Below are 23514 nucleotides of genomic sequence, written 5' to 3' on the forward strand. Positions count from 1 at the left end.
TACAAAATTATACAGTGAATACTCATGTATCCACACCTGTATTTTGCCATTAATATTTTAGTTTATTTGCTTTATCACATATTTATCTTACTTATCTGTGCCTCTGTCCATTCATTATTCCATTATGTTTTTGTTGCATTTCAAGTCAACTTGCAGCCATCAATATACATCCTCCCTAAATACTTAGCATGCATATCATTAACTAGAGTTTAGTATTTGCTTTTTTGGGGGTAAAATTTGCATGCAAAAATGCATAAACCTTGACTGTACTTTCACAGAGTTTTGACAGATACATACACCCGGGTAACCTAAAATTCTGTTGAGATATTGAAAATTACCAACACTAGCCAAGTGGCAGGTACCTGTAAGCCCAGCTACCATCAGATGTCCAGGAAGTTCCTTATTCACAGTCTGTTGCCTACAACACTCACCAGAGGTAATCACTGTTTTGATAGATTAGATTCATTTCCTCTAGGGTTTCATATGAAATGAATTATATGTATTTTTTGTGCAAGACTTTTTTTTGCTCAGCATAATGGTTTTGAGATTGAATCATGTTGTGGCATGTATTAGTTCATTCTTTGTTATTGATCAGTAATATTCTATTGTTTGAATATATCAGTTTGCTTACCTATTTTCCTATCTATGGCCACATGGGATGCTTCTAGTTAAAACAACTTTTTAAAAATGTTGTCCAGATTTTATAGTTATTATTTGTGGGAGGGTCATATCCTTAAGAAGTTTAGTTTAAAAACCATCAGATGTTTGAGACTTGCTAGAAAAAAAATTAAATAAAAAAAAAAGAAGTTTAATTGGTCACACTAGAGACCTTCATTTTCTTCTTCACACACACAAAAATTCCTTTATTAGTCATCGATGTAGCTCCCCAAAATAGAAATCCAAATAATTTGTAAAGAATGAATCCTTTTAGCTGTGTTTTGATCGTTAAGTTTTATTCTCTGTAGTCCAGATTAACATATATAATGTTTTAATGTTTTAGCATATGCAGTCTTGAAATAAATACTTAAGAGTATCAAGAAATGTTGTAACCAGATACAAATATTATCACATTTTTTATTTGCAGAGCACAATAAGCCATATACTTTTAAGTATAAATATGAAAAATGTGAGTCTACAAAGTTTATTTTTAATGGTGATAGTCTTGCACACCAGTACTGTATTAGAAGAAATTCTTGGCAATTACCTATGCTTTCTTTTTATTTAATTTTTGTAAAACTGAAACCAATAATTATGTTTCTCTTTTGCACTTAAACAGTATCTTTTTTCCTGAAAAGTACAGTAAAAGAGCATGCTATTTAATATTAAATAATCAGAAAGATTTATTTATGTATATATTTAACATAAATACTAAATAAAGCTTTGGGATCACTTTGAGTTTTTTGAGACTCTAGTAGCTATAAATATCTCAATAGCCTGTCATCTTGCCAACTACCTCTGTCATTTTTCTTTGCCAACTAGCTGCTAAGAACTGGAAGCTCAGAATAGGCAATCTAAATCTTCCTTTTAATATTCATTTTCACAATCTTTTTAGGAATCAAAATATTTTTTATATACTAAACTCACTAGGATGAACTAATGTTTACTTTTTATAGAAGTGACTTTTTAATTTATTAGAAAATGATCATCTGGCACATTTCTTAAGCATGGCTCTTTATTTTCTCATATTTGTCTTCTATTTTGGCCTTTTAGGATCCTACTAATGCTTTAGGTTCCACTTTGATAAAAGGAGAACCTGAATCCTTCCTTGTAAACATATTATGTAGTTTGCTTTTTTAATATAATTCTAGCACTTGCCACAATGTGTAACATTTACGTAGGTTTGTCATATGTTTTATCATATGCTCATCATGTGTTCTGCCTTGTCTTATATGCATATTTCTTTTGTTTATTCAGGTGAAGGACAGAGATTGGTGCTTGTATCTGTTTGTATCCCCTATAACACCTTATACTGTGCCTTGTAGGAGTTCAGCCCATTTTTGTAGAATGACTTGAAGTGTATAAAAGATACTGAAGCAACCAGCCATTTCCACATGAACACTTGTACACCTAAAACAAAAATGATTGTAGTATAGGTCTAAACACCACCAAGTTCTCTATAATAAGAAATGAACAACACTTTTGGATGTCTTCTGTCCCTATACAAACACGATGTTATTTCTTTTGTACTTCAGTGCTGAGTACTTGCCCATAGTAAGCTCATGCTTCAGGGGTAGATGGATGGTTGGGACAGAGATGGAGCATGATAGAGGGAATTCGGAAGGCCTCTCAGGCAATGGAGAACTGGAGTTGTATGTGAAGGACCGGTAGAACTTGGATAGGCAGAGGAGAGAGGAAGGCATTTCAGATTGGAGAGCATAGTATAAAAGGCAAAATCAAGAAGGCCATTATAATAAGAAATGCTAGTGACAGCACGTAGCCATGTAAGCTCTGAGAAAGATGGGAACAGAGGCCTCACTATTTTGCATTTTGTTTCTTCCTCCTCTGTGGGCAGCATGTCATCAGTCAGTTTACTGGATTTGAGCTTGTTGAATCTCAGTTCTGCACTTACTAGCTATGTGAACTTGGGCAGGCACTGCATGTTTTTGAGCCTGTTTCCCCATTTGTAAAATAAAGATATTATCCACTTCAAAGGGTAGTTGTGAGGAGTGAAAATAGATACAAAGTCCTCGACTTGCAACATTTGTTTCTTTCAAAAACAAGGTAAGGCTTCTTTAGTTGTAGGAATAGATTTTTGCCATAATTTATTTATACATGATGTGAGAAATGTGAGGTAGCTTGATTTTTTTCTGTGTTCTGTAAAAATAGAACATAAATCATATGCTTTTGTTTCTAATAAGGCAAAGAAAGCAAGGATGTCTGGAAACATGTGACTGACCGTACTGTTGCACTGAAATTTCATTACTTATGCCCTGATAACCAGACAACAGAGGGAGAGGGAGCAGAGGCCACATTGTTATTCAGTTCAGACGTTGGCATGTTTGGCTTCATCTTCGAGAAGATTCAAATATAGCCTGTCTTCTCTTTCCTTTCCTGGCCTCTGAGGCTCAGACGCCTCTCCTGTTCCTTTTGTAAGCTGCACAAATCTGCTTTCACCCTAACTTGCAGTTTGTGATCTAAAGCTGTTAAGATTAAAACACAGTCCCCCTCCTTCCTTACACCCACTCTTGTCTCTGAGTCTGATCCTCCCTGCTTATTTCTTTTCTTACTGTCAGTATCTGAAGCCAGATTTCAGGGTGTCTTTCTGTCTCCCTTTTCCATACACCTCCCAAAGAGCTAATTTATTTCCTACTCCCCTAGTCCAGTTCTTAACTTTGGTTGAACTACTGCAATAGGGACATCAAAATGGCTTTCCATTTCTACTTGCACTCCCCACTCCTGTCTTCTGCCAAAAGGTTTTTTTCTAAGATGTGAAATTGATCATCTAATGCTTGCTTTCTGTTCAGTAGTTCCAAAATACCTACAGCATCCAATTTAAGCTCCTCAAGATGACGCATACGATCTTTTCTAATCTAGGCTCTTTCTTTTCTCTTAACTTTATTATCTTCACTTTTCCTCCTACCTTATTCCTCTTCTCTCTACTACCTATGCACATGTAATATGAAACTTACTAACTTCTTAGAAACACTATGTTGGGACATCTCTCCATGCTTTGTACGTGCTTCCCCCATGCCTAGAATATTTCCTACCTTATGTAATTGGTCAACTGCTAGTCATCCTTTCAAACCCTGTTAGGCTTTGGGAGGCTGAGGTGAGTGGACGACCTAAGATCAGGAGTTCGAGACCAGCCTGGGCGACATGGTGAAACCCTGTCTCCATTAAAAATACAAAAAATTAGCCGGGTGTGGTGGTATGCGCCTGTATTCCCAGCTACTCAGGAGGCTAGAATCGCTTGAACCCAGGAAGCAGAGGTTGCAGTAAGCCAGGGTCGCACCATTACACTGTAGCCTGAGTAAAGAGCAAAACTCGGTCTCAAAAAACAAAAGACAAAAAACTGTTAAGTGTTGCTTCTTTTGGGAAGACTTTCTAAATATCTTCTTTCTTTGAGATGGAATCTCGCTCTGTCACCCAGGCTGGAGTGCAGTGGTGCAATCTCTGCTTACTGCAACTTGCACCTCCCAGGTTCAAGCAGTTCTCCTGCCTCAGCCTCCTGAGTAGCTTGGACTGCAGGTGCCCACCACCACACCTTGCTATTTTTTTTGTATTTTTAGTACAGATGGGGTTTCACTATGTTGGCCAGGCTGCTCTCAAACTTCTGACCTCCAGTGATCCACCCACCTCAGCTTCCCAAAGTGCTGGATTACAGGCATGAGCTACCACACCTGGCCTTCTTAATACCTTTTCCTCCCAACCGCCTGACCATGCCCCTATGTCCTTCCCCTCTGTGTTCTATAGAGTGGTGCTGTCCAATATGGTAGCTCCCAGCCACATGTGGCAATTTGAATATAAATTAATCAAAATGTAAAACAATTAAAAATTTATTTCCTCAGTTGCATTAGCATATTTCAAATGCTCATTAGTCACAGATGGCTAGGTGCTACTGTATTGGATAGTTACAGATAGAGAACTTTTCTGTTACGGAAAGTTCTGTTGACAGCTTGGCATAGGGTTAGCCACACCTTTCTCTGTGTTGCCTCTTCCTTTTATACTTCCATTTTTGCATTTATTATGCTATTTGTTTATTTGCATATCTGTTTCCCTATTAGACTATGAAAGGTTGAAGGGCAGGGAGATACACTCTTCATCTCTGTATAGTGGTTTCAAGTTTAGTGTCTAATATATATATATATATATATATATATATTTTTTTTTTTTTTTTTTTTTTGAGACAGAATCTTGCCATCTTGCTCTGTTGCCCAGGCTGAAGTGCAATGGCATGATCTCGGCTCACTGCAACCTCCACCTCCCGGGTTCAAGTGATTCTCCCATGTCAGCTTCCTGAGTAGCTGGCATGACAGGTGACTGCCACCAAACCCAGCTAATTTTTTGTATTTTAGTAGAGACGGTGTTTCACCATGTAGGTCAGGCTGGTCTCGAACTCCTGAACTTGTGATCTGCCCACCTCTGCCTCCCAGAGTGCTGGGATTACAGGCATGAGCCACTGCTCCCAGCCCAGTTAAACTTTTTAAAACAAGTAATGTTGTTATACTTCTCTACTCAAAACCCTTCAACGGTTCCCCATTTAATGCAGAGTAAAGTCTAGCATATTATAGGTATTCTGCAAAAGTCAGCTGAATTGGTTCAGTTAATTTTAGAAGGAAAATTTGTCTCTACCTGATGACTTCAAATGATGAAACAGTGACATGGCAAAGTGTATGTGTGTCTATTTAAAAAAAAAATTTAAACTGTTTAAACTTCTTGAGAGAGAATAGTATAATGAACATCTCTCTCTATATATGTTGACCATAGAATCAGTGGTAGTTAAGATTTTGCCATGTTTATTTTCTCACTCTTTCTCTGTTTGTCTTTCTTTTTTTTTTCTTTCTCTCTCCTTTTTTTTTTTTTTGACAGAGTCTCGCTCTGTTGGCCGGGCTATTGTGCAGTGGTATGATCTTGGCTCACTGCAACATCTTCCTCCCGGGTTTGAGCAAGTCTTGTGCCTTAGTCTCCCGAGTAGCTGAGACCACAGGACACCCAGCTAATTTTTGTATTTTCAGTAGAGCTAAGGTTTCACCATGTTGGCCCGGCTTTCTCACACTCCTGGCCTCAAGCGATTCACCCACCTTGGCTTCCGAAAGTGCTGAGATTACAGGCATGAGCCACTGCACTTGGCCTCTCTTTGTCTTTCTACTGGGGTATGTTAGTGTGTGTGTATTTGCCTATAAACAAATCTATAGAAATTTCTTACTGATCCCAAATACTTCAGCTATATTTCCTAAGAATAAGGATATACTTCATATAACTATCATACCATTTGCATGTAAGAAAATTAGTATTAATACTGAAAGCTTTCCATTTGTCCCCAAAACATCTTTTATAGCTATGTTTTTTATCCAGAATTTAACCAAGTTTCTTGCATGGTATTTTGTTATGCTACTTCAGTCTCTTTTAATCTAAAAAATACCTCTGCCTTTTTGATTGACTGTTTTTCATGAGATAGACATTTTTGAAGAGTTCAGGCCAATTGTCTTATAGAATGAGCCGTATTCTGGATTTATGTGGTACTTCCTCATGATTAAATTTAGGTTAAATTTTGGTATGAAGCCTAGATAAATAATTATGTGTACCACTTATTGCATTATGTTAGGAGGTACATATATTCAGACTGCCCTATTACTGGTGACTCTAAGTTTGATATCTTAAGGGATGACCATCAGATCCATTATTCTTTTGGTAATTAATAAGTAATCTGTAGGGTTTGGTGATGTGAATAAAAAATTATTCCCTAGCAAACTTTTATGAAATGTTTTATCATCTATCGTTTCATGATCTTTCTCCAAATCATTAATACCAAGTCATTAATACGTCAATAGTTACAAAATGGTGATTTTTAAAATTTTATCATTTCCTCTATGTATATTTTCTTACATATTTCTGTAAAGAAGAGCTTTCATCTTTTCCTTTTTTGGATTTCTCTCTCTTCCTCGCTGCAACTTTTTTGAGTGTCATTTGAGTATTCATTTGCACTCAAGAATTTAAAAAAATTCACGTATAAAAAAATTCACAATTCAATATGTTATAATCAGTTAGCTTAATAGTTATTTTTGGTTCTTAAATTATCCCACATTTGGCTAATTGAAGCCCTTTTAAACTGGTCATGTATCCTTTTATGTAACTTCATTTAAAAAAAAAAACAACAATTTCTTGGGCAGATGCAGTGGCTCACTGCCTGTAATCCCAGCACTTTGGGAGGCCAATGTAGGTGGATCACTTGAGGTCAGGAGTTCGAGACCAGCCTGGCCAACCTGGTAAAACCGCCATCTCTACTTATAATATATAAAATATCTGGGCATGCCACTACATTCCGGCCTGGGAGACAAAGGTAGGAGAACTGAAATAACACAAAAGAAAGGTGGTGACTCTGTCTCAAAAAAACCAAAAAAACAAAAAAACCCAAACCAAAAACCCAACCACTTTCTTGCTTTCTGAGACAGTAAGACATTCCAGATTTCCTTTGTACTTTCCCTGTAGTAGCCCTGAGCTCAACTATTCTCCAAGGAAGTTCTGTCCCTTTTAGCGAAGGATGGTATTTAGGAACCAAGATCAAGTTGCAGGACATAATCATTGCTACTAAGGTCTTACTGCTTCTAGGTCCTTTCAGTGGGCAGAGCTAGCAAACTGATTTTTTGAAAAGTTGTCAGTTTCTATAGATACCTTCAATTCACATTCTAGTGTCACAGAATTCTCCCTCATCTTCTCCCATTTTATATTTGTATCTTCCTTCTCCCAGGGTGAAAACCCTACTTCTTCTACCACCAGTAGATTTACTCATTCGTTGTATCTTTCAGTATCCTTTAGTTGGTATTATAAACCAATATCACAGCACTAGCCGGCCTGCTATGTAAACTTCAGGATTTCTTTGCAGTTTTTCTTTTGTCTTTGAATGCATCTCACTAAGCCTATATACTCAGAATACTATGCTCAAAAGTTATTTGAATTCTTTTTTTTTTTTTTTTTTTTGAGACGGAGTTTTGCTCTTGTTACCCAGGCTGGAGTGCAATGGCGCGATCTCGGCTCACCGCAACCTCCGGCCCCTGGGTTCAGGCAATTCTCCTGCCTCAGCCTCCTGAGTAGCTGGGATTAGAGGCATGTGCCACCATGCCCAGCTAATTTTTTGTATTTTTAGTAGAGACGGGGTTTCACCATGTTGACCAGGATGGTCTCGATCTCTTGACCTCGTGATCCACCCGCCTCGGCCTCCCAAAGTGCTGGGATTACAGGCTTGAGCCACCACGTCCGGCCTTGAATTCTTTTTGATATACAATTAGGATCAGTTGTTTCTGTTTTATTCAGTTTGAAGGTTTGCTTTTTCATCTTTTTGAAGTCTTACTCCCATTTCTATCCCATCTACCCCATTCCCATCCATCCCCTATAGGATGAGAGTGAGACTTCTAATGTAGGTTTGACTTCAGAACCTTGTAAATTTTTTACATAAAATTAAATTTAAAAGGATGGTTAGTAAAAATAATGCCTCACTCTATCCTTATTAATCTTATTTGCTTTGTGTCTAATATTAATGTTTCCACATCACTTTTCTTTTGTGTTGTTTCCATTCTCCTGTTTGACTTTTTCTATCCTTTTAACTTCAACCTGTGTATGATTGTGTTTTAAGTGACATCTTTTGTATCTAAGTTGAGAACCTGAGTTTTGTCTGATGAATTTCAATTGTTTTCTGCTACCTTTTTTTGGTGGGGGAAAGGGGATGAACTTTTGCTTTGTCACCCAGGCTGAAGTACAGTGGCACAAACACTGCTCACTGCAGCCTCGGCCTCCTGGGCTCAAGTGATCCTCCTGTCTCAGCCTCCTGAGTAGCTGAGACTACAGGTGTACACCACCACACCTGGATAATTTAAAAATTTTTTTTGTAGAGACAGGGTCTTACTGGGTTGCCTAGGCTGGTCTCAAACTCCTGGACTCAAGTGATCCTCGTGGCCTTGGTCCTCCCAAAGTGTTGGGACAGAGGCATGAGCCACTGCACCCAGCTCTTTTTAGCCGTATATTAACCACTTAACCACAAAGTAAAGCCATGTGTTAACCACTTAAAAGCATCCTTTTTCTTGGCTGCTTCTTCCCTCCCCCACTTCCCCCTTCTATTGGATTGACTTTTTTTCTTTCTAATTATTTGGAAGTAAAGCATCCTGTATCTTTTCTTTTAATGGTTATCCTTGTCCTGCTGTTACTTTGTGTTGAGTATAAAGTCAGAGAAACCCATACCACTTTTTCACATGAACTACCAAAACAGGTTTGTTGAACGCTATACTTTCAAATTTTATTATTTTTTTAACTGAAGCAAAGGACTGTGTGTTTATTTTTAAATAAATATTAACATTTTTATAATTAGTCTGAGAAGTAAGGGCCTTAGTCATGCTGTATGAAGAAAGATTGACCAAAAACTAGACCTAAAACCACCTTTTCTCTATAGTCTTCCAGACTTCTCCCCCTCCCTGCCTTCACTAGAATCTACGTGCTGTTGAGGACAGAAATATTTTGCTTATTGCTGTATCCATTTTTCTTAGAAAAGTGTATATTCACTGGCCCTCAATAGATATATTAGTTGAATGAATCAAGTAGAAATATTTAGAGAAAAACGAATGGAGTGGTGTAGGATAGAGGGCAGGAGACCTTATGGAAACTTTGACTTGAAGGATTTGCGTGTCAAACAATAATTATGCTTGTTTTGTATTGTTCTCAGTCATTTTAGAAGAGTTTTTTTGGTAGATGTGATATAGTAAGCGTTAACAGATCAGATAAATGGTCATTGATTGCTCTGAGATTCTGTGCAAAGTAGATGGAAAGTTGTCATTCTTAATTTACAGCTAGATTTAGGTACACAGATGAGTTTTTTACTTTATCTGTGTACCTAATCTGATAATCTTAATATATGGTAATATTCTGTGTACCTGTAGAATGACTAGTGTTTTCTGGGAAGGCATGAATATATACATTTATTAAAGATAAATTTTAACTAAACAAAGGAATACAGTTAAAAGTAGTTAACATTAAATCCTGAATGTAGCCATATACTAACTACTAAAAATATAATCCACATGGTATTACTGTTCTCTTTGAAAACTTTTGCTTTATAACATTTCAGATGTTCAGAGTATGCTAAGCCCTGTGTATTAAATACAGAGGAGTCATTTTCTGGTTATACTTAAAAAATGACAAACCAGATATCTAAAGGCAAGTATTGCATTTCAGTTTCCTGAAGGTGTTTAGTAAGTGTTTAGGAACAGATGTGTTGTTTTTTTAAAAAAACACATATTTCTTTCTCTGCATTCATTCCCTTTTCAAAACTTCTCCCCGTCCTCCCACTTACCCTTTTCCCCTTCTTGCATGTTTCTGCACATATGCACGGACACATACACTGATTAGAAAATGAGACTCTTGGCAGAAAAGAGATGAGACTGGAGCATTTGCTATTTTACAGAATCACCATTAGCAGATTTCCAGAATCACATGTCAGTGATAGATCAGACAGTAGGTCTATGAATTTGCAGATAGTATTGCCTTGCCTAATGAGATATAAGACTTGGACTTAGTATAGATCTCATACTCCCTTTCTGCACAAGTTTTTTTTTTTTTCTTCTGGCAGCTGTGTTTATTATATGTAATGAATCATTTTAAAAATCTGCCTCAAAGCTAAGTCCGTTAACTCCTTTTCTCTCAATAAATGTTGTTAATTGTTAAATGAAATTTGGTTTAGCAGTTTTGTAATCCCAGATTCAACTTCCTGGCCAGATGCGGAGCTCATGCCTGTAGTCGCAGCACTTGGGGAGGCCGAGGCTAGTGGATCACTTGAGGTCAGGAGTTCAAGACCAGCCTAGCAAACATGGCAAGACTCTGTCTCTACTAAAAACACAAAAATTAGCTGGGCATGGTGGCGCACACCTGTCATTACAGCTACTTGGGGGGTTGAGGTGGGAGAATCGCTTGAACCCGGGAGACGGAGGTTACAGTGAGCCAGGATTGTGCCACTGCAGTCCAGCCTGGGCAACAAAGTAAGACTCTCTCCAAAAAACAAACAGAACAACAACAATAACAAATAACTTCCAGAGTTAGTAGGATTTCATTGTCATTCAGTTAATTCCTTGCATTACTTCACTTTCTGAACTGTTTTCCTTCAACCAGCTCAAACACCTGGAAGAATAGACAAGAACATTTGAGGCCTCTGAGGGACCTTCCTGGCTCTATGGACTAAAATCACCTGTGGAAAAGAGCTTTCTATAGTGGTAGGAAAAGAAGCTTGCTCTGAGGCAATGTCTCATTTCTTTATTGTTACTGTGACACAAAGTTTTTGTCCTAAAAGTACTGTGGCTTAGAAGGCCAAATAGGGCATAAATATGAGTTTTCTTGAACTTTCCTTTCTGGGAGTAAGTATGTATCTTATGTGTCAGCCATTGAAGTATATAAACTTTTCAAGGTCAGTCTCTTAAAATTTTCTCTGAGTTAAAGTACTTTAAAAGGAAGATCTGTACTTGTCTGGAAGGTTGTGCTCCTTATACAGTATAACTTTTATGAATGTCCATTGACCTGGAATCCTCACATTGGATGGGAAAAAGTCAGTGATTCAGACTCACATGTTGTTAATCTACTTCACGGAAGCCAGGCTATGATGGGAATTTCTCAGCATCTTCCTGTTGATCAAAACTAAAGTGCTATTTCTTCTCCTTTTTCTTCCTACTAAGTGTGCTTAATTTTTAGTAGGTTTACATTTCCAGGTTCAACTTCCAGAATTGGCAGTATTTCTTTTAGCTGCTTCTATCTAGGATTGGTTTTATGTAACACATTCTGTTAATGAATACCTAGCAAATAATGGATCTATTACTATGTACCTTCAGTATTTGTACAGTACAATAATAAGCTGGATGTGATACAGAAGTAATATCAGATAACCCTAATCTGTAGTTCAATTGACAGGATGAGATTAGAACATATTTAAGGAATATTGATGATCAGCAAGGATCCTCACTGCTACTTGGAGATAGGTGCTGTTTTAATCAATTTTATTGTTTTCATGTGTGCTTGTTAGATTCCAGCTAGGTCCTTGAAAGATGTGACCTTTGACTAATTTCAAGGAAGAGAGATGATTTACTGAGTGGTTAAGCAAAAAGATTGTTGTTAAGGACAATTAAAACAACAAATATGGGTAAAGAGAGAAGAATAGAGGTAACAAAAATAAGAGTAGTGCTTTTCAGATTGCAGTGGGAGAGGAACATTAGGTCAGAGACCTTCTGTTAGCATGAGACTTTTGTCTGTAGACACAAGAACATGAAGGAGCCTATGTTCATTTCTGAGCTTGCAAGCAAAATTTTTAGAAAGTGCTTCTTTATCTTTATTAATAGAAAGGATACCAGGACTTGCAGTTACAGTGGTGGAGGCAGGGGTCCTGTGCAGCATAGCATTCTCCTTCGTAGTTGTGAGAAATCGAAGAAGTGGTCACCACACCCTGACCCTCGTTGGTTCAACAAACTTCTGTTTCTGGGTTGCTGGTGCTCACTTTTGACTTCTGAGCATCCATCTTAGAGCTTCTCTTCTCCTTTTCTGTTTCTCCTGTGACCTATTTCTTTCTATTTGGAAACATTATTGAGGAGAGGTCACAACTGCAGGGATTTTGATCTAGGCAAGTGTTCTTTTTCCAAAGTTGGCTCTTCAATCTTTTGATGAGGGACAAGAGTATGAGAACTTCTGGGAAACTGAAAGAAATAAAATCTAGTCAGCCATAGAAATGAACAAATGAGAGAAAGTGCCAGGGGACTGGGATATTACTTTTACTTGTACTTTAACACTACCATTAAAGTGATCAGTAATAGCACAACACTCTGTGTAGCCGTTCACAGCAATCACTCACTCTTTGTGCCTCCATAGTAGCCCAGATGGCCTAGCTTTTTCACGTTGCTGTTTGGGCAAACTAGGAAGGGTATAAATAGGTAGACCAGTTGTATGACTTGCATATTTGTCCGTTCTATAGCTAAGCAAACAGTGAAAGGCATCCTGCATACTTTTTTTTCTGAACAGAAGTTTCTGGGCTTTTTTTTTTTTTCCATTTTATTACATAATTATCTTAGACAGTTTGACTTAGAAATTTAGTGAGAATGATCCACAAATTGGAACAAGACAAATTTAGTAGCATTAGTACCTGAAAATCTAAATTAGTGCCTTGACAACTGCCTTTAATAAAATTCTCTTTTCTTTCTCTTAGGGCTGCTGCTCAGAGCAAGTTAGGTCACTATACAGATGCAGTAAAGGATTGTGAAAAAGCAATAGCAATTGATTCAAAGTACAGCAAGGCCTATGGGAGAATGGGGTAAGTTCTGGGAGAATGTTCAAAGTAGTACCGTGTGATATCAGGTATGCTGTTCTTAATGGCTTGGTTTTGAATTTCCTGCTTAATATTGTACCCTCTGAAGTAATAAGAAGATAAATAAAACATAAGGGAGGAAATGACTGTAATTGGTGACTTGGGAGTGAGATGATTGATGACTGATTTGATTGTTGGAGAAAATTATGTAACCATACTTAGTTGACTAATTTCATGTCTGTGACCACAAATCTCAGATGAGCACTTGATATTGGCAGACTATCATATTTCCGTCTATAGTCACCTTTCCACTCTGATTATTTCATACTTCCTCCTCTCCCTTCTAATTTCCACTATCCCCTCTAGGGTGATTCTTAACAGATGGTATTGCCTTACTTACACTTACTTGATAAGATAGATGCTTTTTGAAGAAAAACAACTCATCTTCCTCCTTGCAAATCCATCAGTCTACCCATACTTGTATGTACACAGAATGCCCTTTTTTCCTGTTAAAATGGAATCATTCTAGCTGGTCATGGTGGCTCATGCCTGTAATCCCAGCACTTTGGGAGGCAACAAGGCATGCAGATTACTTGAGGTCAGGCGTTCAAGACCAGTCTGGCCAATATGATGAAACTCCATCTCTACTAAAAATACAAAAATTAGCTAGACGTGGTAGCACGTACCTGCAGTCCCAGCTACTCAGGAGGCTGAGGCAGGAGAATCGTTTGAACCTGGGAGGCGGAGGTTGCAGTGAGCTGAGATAGAGCCAGCTGCACTCCAGTCTGGGCGACAGAGCTAGACTCTATCTCAAGGGAAAAAAAAAAGGCAGTATTCTTTTTTGTTCTGTTTTGTTTTTTTGTTTTTGAGATGGAGTCTTGCTCTGTCACCCAGGCTAGAGTGCAATGGCCCGATCTCGGCTCACTGCAACCTCCACCTCTGAGGTTTAAGAGATTCTGCTGCCTCAACTTTGCAAGTAGTTGGGATTATAGTGGCCCACCACCACACCTGGCTAATTCTTATACTTTTAGTAGAGACAGGGTTTTGCATGTTGGCCATGCTGGTGTCAATCTCCTGACCTGAGGTGATCCACCAGCCTTGGCCTCCCAAAGTGCTGGGATTACAGGTGTGAGCCTCCGCGCCCAGCTGGAAGCATTCTTATCTAAGACCATTGCCTCCACTCGTGCTTTAAGATCTCATCCTCTTCTACCTTCTACACAACGTTACAACAATTACTATCCCCTTCATGTTCTACAACATTAGTTCTTCCATCTCTAATAGATGATAGTGGCTGGCATGTGATAAGGTCATAAAAAAATCATTCACCAGGCCAGGTGCAGTGGCTGACACCTGTAATCCCAGCATTTTGGGAGGCCAAGGTGGAAGAAATGCTTGAGCCCAGGCATTCAAGACCAGCCTGGGCAACATAACAAGACACCATCTCTATAAAAATGCAGAAATTATCCAGGAGTGGTGGTGTGCACCTGTAGTCCCAGCTACTTGAGAGGCTGAGGTGGGAGGATCACTTGAGCCTGGGAAGTTGAGGCTTCAGTGAGCTGAGATTGTGTCACTGCACCCCAGCCTGGGTGACAGAATGAGAACCTGTCTCAAAAAACAAAAATCATCAGTTGGACGCGTCCCTTTACCCAGTGTTCCCCTCCAGCTGCCATCCCACTTCTCACTTCCTCATTCTCTGCCGCTAATGGTTATCTGTACTTGCTGTTTTATCTTCGCCATCTCTTATTTTCTCTTCAGCTCATTCCGATAGAGCTTTTGTTCTATATCACTATGGTGGTTAATTTTATTTGTCAACTTGACTGGGTTAAAGGATGCCTGGATAGCTGGTAAAACATTATTTCTGGGTATGTGTGCGAGTGTGTTTCCAGAAGAGATTAGCATTTTTTTCTTTGTTTTTGAGACAGAGTCTCACTCTGTCACCCAGGCTGGAGTGCAGTGGTGCAGTCTTGGCTCATTGCAACCTCTCCCTCCCAGGTTCAAGCCATACTCCTGCTTTAGCTTCCTGAGTAGCTGGGACTACAGGTGTGAGCCACGATGCCTAGCTAATTTTTGTATGAGATTAGCATTTGAATTGACAGACTGGGTTAAGAATATCACCCATATCAAAGTGGGTATCAACAATTCCTTCAAGGGCCCAAATAGAACAAAAAAATAGAGGAAGGGCAAATTCGCTCTCTCTGCTTGAGCTGGAGCATCTATCTTCTCCTGCTCTTGGACCTCAGCATTCCTCATTCTGAAGCCTTTGGACTTGGACCCAACTTATACCATCAGCTGTCCTGGTTCTGAAGTCTTTGGGTTTGAACTGGAATTACATTATTAGTTTTACTGAGTCTCCAGCTTGCAGACAGCAGATGGTGGGACTTCTCAACCTCCACAATTGTATGAGCCAGTCCCTCACAAGAAATCTCTTCATATTTATATATATATACTGTTGGTTCCCTTTCTCTGGAGAACCCTGAGTAATACAGTCACTCTATTGAGATAGCTCTATTCAAGGACACCAGTTGTCTATATTTTGCCTAGGAGAGTGTTCAGCTCTGTATCCTCACCATATACTGTCTTTTGGTATTTGGTGCAATTAACTTATTTATTTTTTATAAGCCAATTTATCTATTTATTTATTTAGAGACAGAATTTCACTCTTGTTGCCCAGGTTGGAGTGCATTGACACAATCTCAGCTCACTGCAACCTCTGCCTCCCGGGTTCAAGCAATTCTCCCACCTCAGCCTCCCAAGGAGTTGGGGTTACAGGTGCCTGTCACCACACCTGCATAATTTTTGTGTTTTTAGTAGAGACAGGGTTTCACCATGTTGGTCAGGCTGGTCTTGAACTCCTGACTTCAGGTGATCCACCCACCTTGGCCTCCCAAAGTGCTGGGATGACATGCATGAGCCACTGTGCCCAGCTGCTATTATCGTCAAAATATATCACTCTCTAGGATCCTGACACCACACTTGCCCTGTTTCCCCTTTTATTTTGCTAGATGCTCTTTTCCAGTCTCCCTTGCTTGTTCTTCCTCTCTACCATCTCATAACAGTGCTGTATTTTAGGGTTGCATCCTCTGCTGCTGCTGTTTATATGTCTGTTCTCTTTGCACAGTTTATCCTGCTCCATGCTTTTAAAATCTGTCTATAGTTACTACTCATTATTTGCAGATTCTGTATTTATGAATTTGCTTACTTGTTAAATTAATTTGTAATCCCCAAATCAATATTTACACTGCTTCTGTGGTCATTCACGGACATGCACAATTAGTGAAAATGTGTTTCCCAATGTTCCCTGTCTCAGCTGAGGGCGAATAAGGTGATGCTCTACCTTTTTGTTTTAGCTCTCATCATGAAGCAGTCTATTTGGTGCTACTTTTTTTTTATTTTTTTTGTATTTTTGTGTCTTTTATTTGTGATTTTGCTGTTTATAGTGGCCCCCCAAGTATAGGCTGAAGTGTTGTCTAGTGTTCCTAAGTGCAAGAATGTCATGTGCCTTATGCAGAAAATACATTTATGAGACAAGCTTCATTCAGGCATGAGTTAGTGCCCTTGGCTATGAGTTCGATGGTAATGTATAAAAGATATATATTAAATAAAGTTTATTTAAACAGAAACATACATAAAACAAGATTATATATTGATCAGTTGATGAAAATGTGACTATTTACAACTATTTGCAGGAACCTAACTCTGTATTTTCCCTAGGAACAATTGTTCAGTATTTGGTAACTCATTGTTCATGGTGACTTTATAGAACAGAATTACTGTGAATAAGAATCAACTACGTGTATTATTGGATCTAAGTTATATGTTTGAACTCCATACTCATATATTCAACCACTTATCCACTCCATGTTTGGATGTTTAATAGGCATTTTAAACTTAACATGTCCCAAGCAGAGCTCATGTTCCCTTCCAAAATCTTTTCAATCTCAATACATTGTACAATCATTTATCCCATCATCCTTTATTTTTATTACACGTGACTGACATAAGGACTGATAGTCTATCAGCAAGTCCTGTCAATTCTAGTTTCCATACATATCTTAAATCCAAGTGTTGATCACTGTCTTGCACATAGCCCCAGTCCAAACTGCATCTCTTACCTAGGCTACTGCAATTGCTTGCTAACTGATCTCCTGCCTCCATTCTACTCTTCTGCCCTTGTAGATCCTCTGCGTAGAAGCCAGAGTGAGCTTTCAAAAGCACCAATTAGACCATGCGACTCCATTGCAACCAGAATAAAGTTCAAACTCCAAACAATGGTCCTCTATCATCTGGCACCTGACTATTCTCTGACATCATCTCTCCATGCTTTGTTTTCTGTGTTCCCGCCTCATCAGTCCTTGTCCTATACCTTAAGAATACCAAGCTTGCACCTTTCTCAGGACCTTTCTGTTTACTGCTGTTACTCCTCCCTCAATTTTCATGATTGCTTTTTTAAATATCACTCAGGTCTTTCCAAAGTGGCTGCTTTCTGAGCAGCTCTCCTATTCATTGTCTTTAATATTGCCCTTTTTATTTGCATACTTGTTGCCTGTCTTCCCCAGGTAGAATGAATTTTTTTTTAAGTCAGGAAACTTTATCTTTTTTTTTTTTTTTTTTTGAGATGGAGTTTTGCTCTCATTGTCCAGGCTGGAGTGTAGTGACACAATCTCAGCTCACTGCAACCTCCACCTCCTGGGTTCAGTGGTTCTCCTGCCTCAGTCTCCCAAGTAGCTGGGATTATAGGCATGTGCCACCATGCCTGGCTAATTTTTTGTAATTGGTAGAGATGGGGTTTCACCATGTTGTTCAGGCTGATCTCGAACTCCTGACCTTAGGTGATCCACGTACCTCAGCCTTCCAAAGTGCTGGGATTACAGGCATGAACCATTGTGCCTGGGCTAGGAACTTTATGTTTTTCATTGTGAAATGCTTTGTATCTTTAGATACTTTTTTTTTTGGAGATGAAGTCTCACTCTGTCACCCAGGCTGGAGTGCAGTGGCTCTATCTCGACTCACTGCAACCTTCACCTCCCTGGTTTAAGCGATTCCTGTGCCTCAGCCTCCCTAGTAGCTGGGATTACAGGTGCCTGTCACCATGCCCAGCTAATTTTTGTATTTTTAGTAGAGATGAGTTTTCACCATGTTAGCCAGGCTGCTCTCAAACTCCTACCCTCAAGTGATCTACCCACCTCAGCTTCCCAAAGTGCTGGGATTGAATACGTGGGCTATTATGTCTAGCCAGGATCCTTAGTATCTTTAGATATTATTTTGATAATATTCTTATACATCTGTTTCAATAAATAGTTATTTACTTGACTCTTCATTAACTGGGGACTCTGATAAAGTATTGTACATGGTTGACTGGTAGAAAATAAATTAGATTCCAATGAAGAGAAAAAGAAAGAGAAAAGAAAGAATTAAGTAATTTGTTTAAAAAACCCTAAAGCAAACAGAAACCCCTAATACCATCTCAACATATATACAGTTATTGTTTGGTGCTGTAGTAATGTTTCAATAAGTAAATTTTAACTAGGTAATATGAACATTAAAATTTAATAACTCTTTGACTTGTGCCTGGTATAATTTGCCATTTGAGTTGTAAGGATGCTAATTTTATCTACCTGTTTTCATCAGGAATAATTATTTGATAATATATAGCCTGTTTTCTTATAATTTATATTTATTGTTGCTCTGTTAGGAAGAAGCAGCATGTGGGCCATTTCAAAGTACAAACATAGTTTAGAGTCCTTAAAAATGGTGTTATCCTTCATCTCCCAAAGGCCCTACCCCTAATGCCATCACTTAGAGGTTAGGATTTCAACATGTGAATTTGAGAGGGACACATTCAGACCATAGTAACAGGTCCAGGTATATGTTCAGAAACTCATCCTGAGCTAACAGTGCTATCACCTTATTGAGATCCACGTTCTCACCAAGAAATTAAAAGCAGACACTCCTAAAAAAAAAAAAAAAAAATGGTGTTATCCTCATAGATTTATGTGACCACATGATTGTCAGCTCACATCTTTTGGAGCTTACTCTAGGCATTTATAAAGCAAATTATTTTACATATTAGACTTAAAAATAGTAGAATGGGTAAGATAATCTCTAAGTATTAAATTCATGATCTGTAGGATAACCAGGTTGTCAGCAAGCAGAATGGAGAGAGTTCAGATGTATAGAATCTTAAGTTGGAGGGAATTTTACTCCTGTGAACCATAGTACAATGAATAAATTAAGTGTAATCTGGAAAGAACTGAATAACAAGACAGACAGACGTTTGATGGTGTTGGTGATGTCCTGATATTCTTTAATCATATATCTCATGTTCTTGTACTCTGTATTCCCTTCAGGCTGGCCCTCACTGCCATGAATAAATTTGAAGAAGCAGTTACAAGTTATCAAAAGGCATTAGATCTTGACCCTGAAAATGATTCCTATAAGTCAAATCTGAAAATAGCAGAACAGAAGTTAAGAGAGGTATCTAGTCCTGTAAGTTGTTCATGCCAAATGAGTGAAGTATTTTCTGTCACTGACAACTTACTGTAATTAAATTGTAGTCGTTGGACTGATTCTCAGATATAATTGTTTTACAGACAGGAACGGGGCTGAGTTTTGACATGGCTAGCTTGATAAATAATCCAGCCTTCATTAGTATGGTGAGTATACTTTCTTTTCTGCTTCTACTGGCTCTGTTTTCCATACAGCTATGTAGCTATGCAATTTTTTTAGAAACAAGTAAGTGAGCTTTTGTGGTGGTGGTTGTAGTGGAATGTTGATATAAGCTGTAGCAGGGTTTTTTTTTTTTTAAATTCCAACTTTTAAGTTCTGGGGTACATGTGCAGGACATGCAGGTTTGTTACATAGGTAAAAGTGTGCCACGGTGGTTTCCTGCACAGATCTTCCCATCACCGAGGTATTAAGCCCAGCATCCATTAGCTATGGTTCCATATCCTTTCTCTCCTCCTATCCCCCACCCTCCAACAGGCCCCAGTGTTTGTTGTTCCCCAATATGTGTCAACGTGTTCTCATCATTTGGCTCCCACTTATAAATGAGAACACGTGTTATTTGGTTTTCTTTTCCTGCATTAGTTTGTTAAGTAAAATGGTAAAATGGCCTCCAGCTCCATCCATGTTCCTGTGAGGGACATAATCTTGTGTTTTATGGCTGAATAGTATTCCATGGTGTATATGTACTGCATTTTCTTAATCCGATCTATCATCGATGGGCTTTTGGGTTGATTCCATGTCTTTGCTATTATGAATAGTGCTGCAATGAACATACGTATGCATGTGTATTTACAGTAGAATGATTTATATTCCTTTGGGTATATACCCAGTAATAGGATTGCTAGATCGAACAGTATTTCTGCTTCTAGGTCTTTGAGAAATCACTACACTGTCTTCCACAATTTAGATTCCCACCAACAGTGTTAAAGTGTTCCTTTTTCTCCACAACTTTGCCAGCATCTGTTTTGTTATTGTTGTTGTTTGTTTGTTTTGAGACAGAGTTTCACTCTTGTAACCCAGGCTGGAGTGCAATGGTGCAATCTCAGCTCACTACAACTTCTGCCTCCTGGGTTCAAGAGAATCTCCTGCCTCAGCCTCCTGAGTAGCTGGGACAATAGGTACCCATAACCATGCCTGGCTAATTCTTGTATTTTTTTGTTTGTTTGTTTTTGTTTTTGTTTTTTTGAGACGGAGTTTCGCTCTTGTTGCCCAGGCTGGAGTGCAATGGCGCGATCTCGGCTCACCACAACCTCCGCCTCCTGGGTTCAGGCAATTCTCCTGCCTCAGCCTCCTGAGTAGCTGGGATTACAGGCACACGCCACCATGCCCAGCTGATTTTTAGTATTTTTAGTAGAGACGGGGTTTCACCATGTTGACCAGGATGGTCTCGATCTCTTGACCTCGCGATCCACCCGCCTCGGCCTCCCAAAGTGCTGGGATTACAGGCTTGAGCCACCGCGCCCGGCTAATTCTTGTATTTTTATTAGGGATGGGGTTTCATCGTGTTGGCCAGGCTGGTCGTGAACTCCTGACCTCTGGTGATCTGCCTGCCTTGGCCTCTTAAAGTGCTGGGATTATAGGTGTGAGCCACCACACCTGGCCCGTTCTTTGAGTTTTTAATAATAGTCATTCTGACTGGTGTGAATGGTATCTCATTGTGGTTTTGATTTGCACTTCTCTAATGATCAGTGACGTTGAGCTGTTTTTTTCATATGTTTGTTGGCCACGTATACATCTTCTTTCGAGAAGTGTCTGTTCATTTCCTTTGCCCACTTTATAATGGGGTTGTTTGTTTTCTTGTAAATTTGTTTAAGTTCTTTATAGATGCAGGATATTAGACCTTCGTCAGATGGATAGATTGCAAAAATGTTCTTCCATTCTGTAGGTCAGGTGTCCCCAAACTTTTTATACAGGGGGCCAGTTCACTGTCCCTCAGACCGTTGGAGGGCTGCCACATACTGTGCTCCTCTCACTGACCACCAATGAAAGAGGTGCCCCTTCCTGAAGTGCGGCGGGGGGGCTGGATAAATGGCCTCAGGGGGCCGCATACTGGCCATAGTTTGGGGACGCCTGCTGTAGGTTGTCTGTTTACTCTGTTGATAGTTTCTTTTGGTGTGGAAAAGAAACTCTTTATTTAATTAGATCCCATCTGTCAATTTTTTCTTTTGTTGAAATTGTTTTTGGCATCTCCATCATGAAATCTTTGCCTGTGCTATGTCTTGAATGGTATTGCCTAGGTTTTCTTTTAGGGTTTTTATAGTTTTGAGTTATACATTTAAGTCTTTAATCTACCTTGCACTGATTTTTGTATATATATGGTATAACAAAGGGGTCCAGTTTCAATTTTCTCCATATGACTAGCCAGTTCTCTCAGCACCATTTATTAAATAGGGAATCTTTTCCTTATTGCTTTTGTCAGGTTTGTCAAAGATCAGATGGTTGTGGGTGTGAGGTCTTATTTCTGTGTTCTCAGTTCTGTTCCACTGGTCTATGTGTCTGTTCTTGTAACAGTACCATGCTGTTTTGGTTATTGTAGCCCTGTGGTATAGTTTGAAATTGAGTAGCATGATGCCTCAGCTTTGTTCTTTTCATTTAGGATTGCCTTGGCTATTAGGGCTCTTTTTTGGTTCCATATGAATTTCTTTTCTTTTCTTTTCTTTTTTTTTTGAGACAGAGTCTTGCTCTGTTGCCAGGTGCCAGGCTGGAATGCAATGGTGCAATCTTGGCTCACTGCAACCTCTGCCTCCTGGGTTCAAGCAATTCTCTTGCCTCAGCTTCCCGAGTAGCTGGGGCTACAGACATGTGCCACCACGCCCAGCTACTTTTTATATTTTAGTAGAGACGGGGTTTCACTTTGTTGGCCAGGATGGTCTCGATCTCTTGACCTCATGATCTGCCTGCTTTGGCCTCCCAAAGTGTTGGGATTACAGGCGTGAGCCACCGCGCCCGGCTCCATATGAATTTTAAAATTGTTTTTTTTTTCTAATTCTGTGAAGAATGTCAATGGTAGTTTAATGAGAATAGCATTTAATATATAAATTGCTTGGGGCAATATGGTCATTTTCATGATATTGATTCCTCCCATCCATGAGCATATAATGTTTTTCGATTTGTGTCATCTCTGATTTCTTTAAGAAATGGTTTGTAGTTCTTCTTGAAGAGTTTCTTCGCTTTGCCTGTTAGTTGTATTCCTAGGTATTTTATTCTTGTGGCAATTGTGACTGGGAGCTCGTTTGTGATTTGATTCTCAACTTGCCCATTGTTGGTATGTAGGAATGCTAGTGATTTTTGCTCATTGATTTTTGTATGCTTTTTGTATGCTGAGACTGTACTGAAGTTGCTTATCACCTTAAGAAACTTCTGGACTGAGACAGTGGGGTTTTCTAGATACAGGATCATGTCATCTGTAAACAGGGGTAGTTTGACTTCCTCTCTTCCTAACTGAATACCCTTTATTTCTTTCTCTTGCCTGATTTCCCTGGCCAAAACTTCCAATACTATTAATATGTTGAATAGGAGTGGTGAAAGAGGACTTTTTCATCTTGTGCTGGTTTTCAAGGGGGAATACGTTGAGCTTTTGCCCATTCAGTGTGATATTGGCTGTGGGTTTGTCATATATGGCTGTTATTATTTTAAGGTCTGTTCCTTCAATATCTAGTTTATTGAGAGTTTTTTACATGAAGGGATGTTGAATTTTTTCAAAGACCTTTTCTGCATCTATTGAGATAATCATGGGGTTTTTGTCTTTAGTTCTGTTTATGAGATGAATCACATTTATTAATTTGCTTATGTAGACACAGCCTTGCATCTTGGGAATGAAGCCTCCTTGCTGGTGAATTTTAAGCTTTTTGATGTGCTACTGGATTTGTTTTGCCAATATTTTGCTGAGGATTTTTCCATCAATGTTCATCAAGGATATTGGCCTGAAGTTTTCTTTTTCTTGTTGTTCTTTGTCACGTTTTGGTACTGGGATGATGTTGGCTTCACAGAATGAGTTGGGGATGAGTTCATCCTTTTCAGTTTTTTAGAAT

General features: G+C 38.9%; 1 protein-coding gene across 2 annotated transcripts in view; it reads left to right on the plus strand.

Annotated features, from left to right (window-relative positions):
• SGTB (small glutamine rich tetratricopeptide repeat co-chaperone beta) overlaps positions 1–23514 on the plus strand; it is a 56135-nt gene that overhangs the window by 20521 nt on the left and 12100 nt on the right. The window contains exons 6-8 of one of the 2 annotated variants that reach the window (XM_010336572.3): positions 12881–12985; positions 19327–19453; positions 19570–19632. In XM_010336572.3, the coding sequence (XP_010334874.1) occupies positions 12881–12985; positions 19327–19453; positions 19570–19632 (295 nt within the window). Of the gene's footprint in view, positions 1–12880; positions 12986–19326; positions 19466–19569; positions 19633–23514 lie in introns of both variants that reach the window. The other variant, XM_003925791.4, reaches the window with a different exon arrangement.

This window comes from Saimiri boliviensis, chromosome 1, assembly GCF_048565385.1.
Source record: "Saimiri boliviensis isolate mSaiBol1 chromosome 1, mSaiBol1.pri, whole genome shotgun sequence".
Lineage (NCBI taxonomy): Eukaryota > Metazoa > Chordata > Mammalia > Primates > Cebidae > Saimiri > Saimiri boliviensis.